We start from the raw sequence: 4,496 nt of genomic DNA on the forward strand, positions 1-4,496 counted from the left end.
GTCTGTCTGCCTGTGTGCTTGCCTGTCCGTCACACGCATTTTTCTGGGGGACGGTAACAACGATTGACACCAAATTTGGTAGAAAGCTGGGAACTGTGAACGCTCACGCATACAGCGAGTTACATCCTTTTACGCCGAATTTAAGGGGAGGGGGGGTCCTCCTACATGCAAAAGGGGAGTGTACCTTTTTTTTTCATCAAATATAGTCATGTGGGGAATCAAATTGAAGGTCTTGGTTAGTATTTTCCAAAGCCAGTCTTAGTTTTGACATTTATGGGAAAGGTGGGGAGTGCGGGCATTTTAAAGTGATCATTCCTTTAAGGGGGCCATTCTCAGAAACTACCAAACTGAAAAATCTGAAAAAAAATCAGGAGGCTACTGCTATATGGTGCCTGGGCTCCGAAATACCTTCCATACTGATATCTGTACAATTAAAGTTAATAATAGTATATTAGTATAATTTTTAGTAATTAGCTGCAAAACTCGCCTTAAGTTCATGATAGCAGCAATTTCGCAACAATATAGGGTATAACATAGAGCATGATTTCACCGAGTTTGGTGGAAATCGTACTATTACTAACAGAGTTATAATACGTCAAAGTTGTCGCCTCTTTGCAAATTCAAGATTAGGATTGTCAATAACATCCGAAAGTGGATATTCTCACATAATATATGCATATATTACGTACTACGAACAAACAAATACACAAAACCTTTCATACCTGAAACGTCCAGCTTCCGGTTTCCCGACTTGTTTTATTGGTTTGTTTGTGACAAATATATTGTCAGGAGTCTTTTTGTGACTTTTTTAGTGGAAAAATATGTAGAAAGTTCCTTCATAAGATAAACACGTAATCTGTACACTTTAGGCGCCCAGCTGCGGATACTCCGATTTATTCGCCTCTTTCACAGTTTTTCCACGATCGGGGCAACCGTTTATAGTTTGCAAAGATCCTTATTTCAATATATACAATGTAAAGATCTCGACGAAGTAACATCCAGAGGAAAAATTGGCCCAGCATTGAAAAAGCAATTGAAGCTGGAGGAACTGGGGGAAGAATCGATTGTGACTCTGAGGAGCATCCATAGTAGTACTCAAAGTCGAATCGAATGGGTAATGTGCTTTCCGAGTGAGCAGATTTCAAGCGCCTCATTAACCCTTAAAAACGGGCAATTGGGGACTAAAAGCTGACTTCGCCTTTTGCGCACAAACTCAATATCAGCAATGATGGAAAAGATTCAATTCAGTTCTATAATATTCGGGGAATTCCAGAATACTTTATCTATAGATAACCTACTGATATTGTTATACGAGTGAGTGGTGCGATCTGCGGTAGGTCCTATATTCCGAATAACTATAAAAAGAATGGTAGCGATTGACGGTGCAACAGTTTTGTTCAAATATCAGATCGACAAGTTTAAGGGCGAAATTATGGCAATCAGCTCGAAAGGTGTGGTCCACGCTCTTGGAAGTTTTAAAAATGCACCGAACCACATAAAACGTAGGTCGGAATGGTTTGTGGCCGCTGGATTTCTATATACTGGAAACAATAATGAAGTGCATTGTGAGACTTGTGAAACAACAGTGAACGTTTCCGATGACAACATCGACCCATGGGATTCTCATCAGAGCGCATCTCGGGATTGTCTTTACTTGAAAATAATGACAAAGTGCAAACCTGGTCAATCTACACCGACCCACGTGGAAAAGATATCTAATCTTACTGAGTCTCTATCACTTGTTGTCAAATCCTACAACAAGGCCCCGGAATCATTGAAGGCGATCGCACCAAGATTAATTGCGTTGGGGTTTCACTACACCGGACGGGGAGACCAAATAAAATGTTGCAGTTGTAAAGAGATTTTCGAAAATTTCGGCCCGGATATGGATCCTTGGAAGTGGCACTTAAATTCAAAACCAGATTGTGAATATGTTCAACTAGTGCAAAAATATGCATTAATTAACAACTCAGGTAGTCAAGACTTGTTAGCGAAAGTTGCATCTTATGAGAAATCTCCCAATGTTTTAAGGAGAAAATCGGGACAATATGCAGTAGCAGGATTTTTCTACACAGGCTGCTCCGATCAAGTGTATTGCTGTAGCTGTAACTCAATACTATCCGAAATAACAGAAGTCACTAACCCTTGGAGGGAACATATTAAACTCAATCCAGATTGTGAGTACATGCGTGTTGTCCAAAAGCACGGAATTATGGATGCTATGCACCAACAAAATTTGCCTATGGATCTCGAATCATATAACGAAGCGCCGACAATGCTGAAGAAAGCAGCTCGAAGGTACGCCATGGCTGGTTTCCGATACACTGGAATCGAAGACCAAGTATTGTGCCATACTTGCGGTATAACCATTTCCGGATGGAGTGCACTCGATGATTCCTGGCGAAAGCACGTTGCAAATGCTCCACATTGCAAATACGTTGAGATTCTACAAAAGCACAAATTGATGGATTTAACCAATCAAGACTTACTCAGAAATCTAACATCCTTTGAGTCGGCACCTAGGAATTTAAGGAGAATAAGAGCTGAACTCGCCATGGCTGGTTTCTTCTACACAGGACAAGGGGATAATGTGCAATGTTACAGCTGTGGGCTATATAAGTCCAATCGGACACATGGAGACAACCCTTGGATGAAACACCTCGAAAACTCTCCAGATTGCACATATGTTGCGACTTTCCAAAAGCATGCAGCAGTGAAGAGGATAAGGACAGAGAACAGCGAGATAACTTTCGCCACCTGTATTTTGCTTACTAACCCCCCTAACGTTTTAGAACCTGCAGTATCACATTCCGCTCCTTTCAAATAAATTCGCGAACGTGGCGAACTGCATACTTTAAGTTCAGTTAATTTATTATCCTGTTTTTAATTTATTTTAATTCATAGTTATTAATTTATTATCCTGTATACATTCAGAAAGTTGTGGTACAAAATAAATATTTTAAGTGGTGCAATCCTTCTTTTATGGTTCTAAGGAAAAAAAACTCACATTAGAGATGGATAATTCATGAGTGAGTCGACTCAATTGTGCTAGTCAGTCCATTGATGTAAGTGAGTCGATTCATCACAATAGAGGTGAGTCCACTCAAAAGAGATGGCACCGAATTGCCTCAATTGATGCGACAGCACATCAGCACAATCTCAACGGCATAATAAGCACGCTACACATCCGACTCAGCGAGATTCGAGTCGACTCAATTGGTGAGGCGACATTGAGTGGCGTGTTGATGCGATGTACTGTTCTGTCAATATAGTAAATGAGTATTGTACGTATGTACGTAGGTAGGTATACTCGTATTTACAGGACAGGTTCGTACAGTACACGTCGAGCGATCATTTTAAGTCTTTGCGTAAAAAGAATTAATGTGAAATGTGGTATGAACAAAATGTGTACAAATTTAATTATGGAATGAAGTACATAACTTAAATATTCATGGATTCGACACCTAAACAAAAAAGATGATTACAACGCCAGATCAATTTTTCGTATGAGGTTATCACGTTTTAGTGACCTTCTCCTTTGTCCCGTTCAAAAGCGGGGTCGGCTCGTCGTAATTGGCCTCGCCATTTGGCCCTATCATATGCCTGATCACGTTTTAGTGAACAAGATGAGACAATATGTATGTACATACATGCAAGTTAGGTATCTAATGCCTTCCTGCAACACAGAACAGGTGGGCAAAAGGTAGTATAGGTTCCAGGGTGAAACGGGGATTGGTACCCATGATGGAACATAAAACCTGGGACACGCCTGGTGAACCAACAACCACCAAACCCTATCTCCACCTCTACGTGGTGATTGCTGGGAGCCCTTTATTAACAAAAAGCTGCAGACAGAGAAGGATGAAAGCGAGTCTCCTGGGCCTAAAAATGGGACAAATTGTACCAACTGGTCCTCCAGTTTAGGGGTTGGGTAGGGATGACAACCCTAAACAGAAAACTATTTGTTTCGAAGCCACAAACGGAGCTTCGGACTGGATTGACTACACAACGACGAAACAGGCAACGACAATGAAATAACGATTTGCCACTTTCTCATGGAACGTGCGCTCCCTGTACAAAGATGGAGCTGCCAAGCAGTTAGCCGATACCCTGTCCCAATATAGGGCTGATGTAACAGTGTTGCAGGAGCTGCGTTGGATAGGGATCGCTTTCCTGGAGAAGAGTCAATACACCATATAGTGTCCACCCAGTAAGCTATATGTTGGGGGTAGGTTTCCAAGTCAGCCAAAAAATGAAACCTGCTGTTATCGACTTTGAAAACATAAGCGAGCGGGTATGCGCTCTGCGCTTGCAGGCAAATTTAGAAATATAATCCTCATTTAGAAATGTAAGCCTCATTAATGTTCACGCCCCTACAGAGGAGACTGCAGAGTCGGAGAAGGATACCTTCTACGAGACAGACAGACATGGACTTGATTCTAATTTTTTGTTTTGTTTTCTTTGTTTCGCACAAAACCTTAAAAAGCACTTTTATT

At 41.1% G+C, this 4,496-nt stretch overlaps 1 protein-coding gene across 1 annotated transcript; it reads left to right on the forward strand.

Moving 5' to 3' along the window:
* Positions 1 to 1,464: 1,464 nt before the first annotated feature.
* Positions 1,465 to 2,827, forward strand: LOC119648531 (E3 ubiquitin-protein ligase XIAP-like). Its single transcript, XM_038050298.1, has one exon. It carries the CDS (start codon positions 1,664 to 1,666, stop codon positions 2,825 to 2,827), a length of 1,164 nt encoding a protein of 387 aa, XP_037906226.1. The 5' UTR covers positions 1,465 to 1,663.
* The last annotated feature ends 1,669 nt before the right edge of the window (positions 2,828 to 4,496 follow it).

Source organism: Hermetia illucens, chromosome 2 (genome assembly GCF_905115235.1).
Source record: "Hermetia illucens chromosome 2, iHerIll2.2.curated.20191125, whole genome shotgun sequence".
In the NCBI taxonomy this organism is placed as follows: Eukaryota; Metazoa; Arthropoda; class Insecta; order Diptera; family Stratiomyidae; genus Hermetia; species Hermetia illucens.

Bases quoted from the DNA above. Each gene is read 5' to 3' on its own strand.
- LOC119648531 (XM_038050298.1), top strand. From the start codon at position 1,664: ATGACAAAGTGCAAACCTGGTCAATCTACACCGACCCACGTGGAAAAG.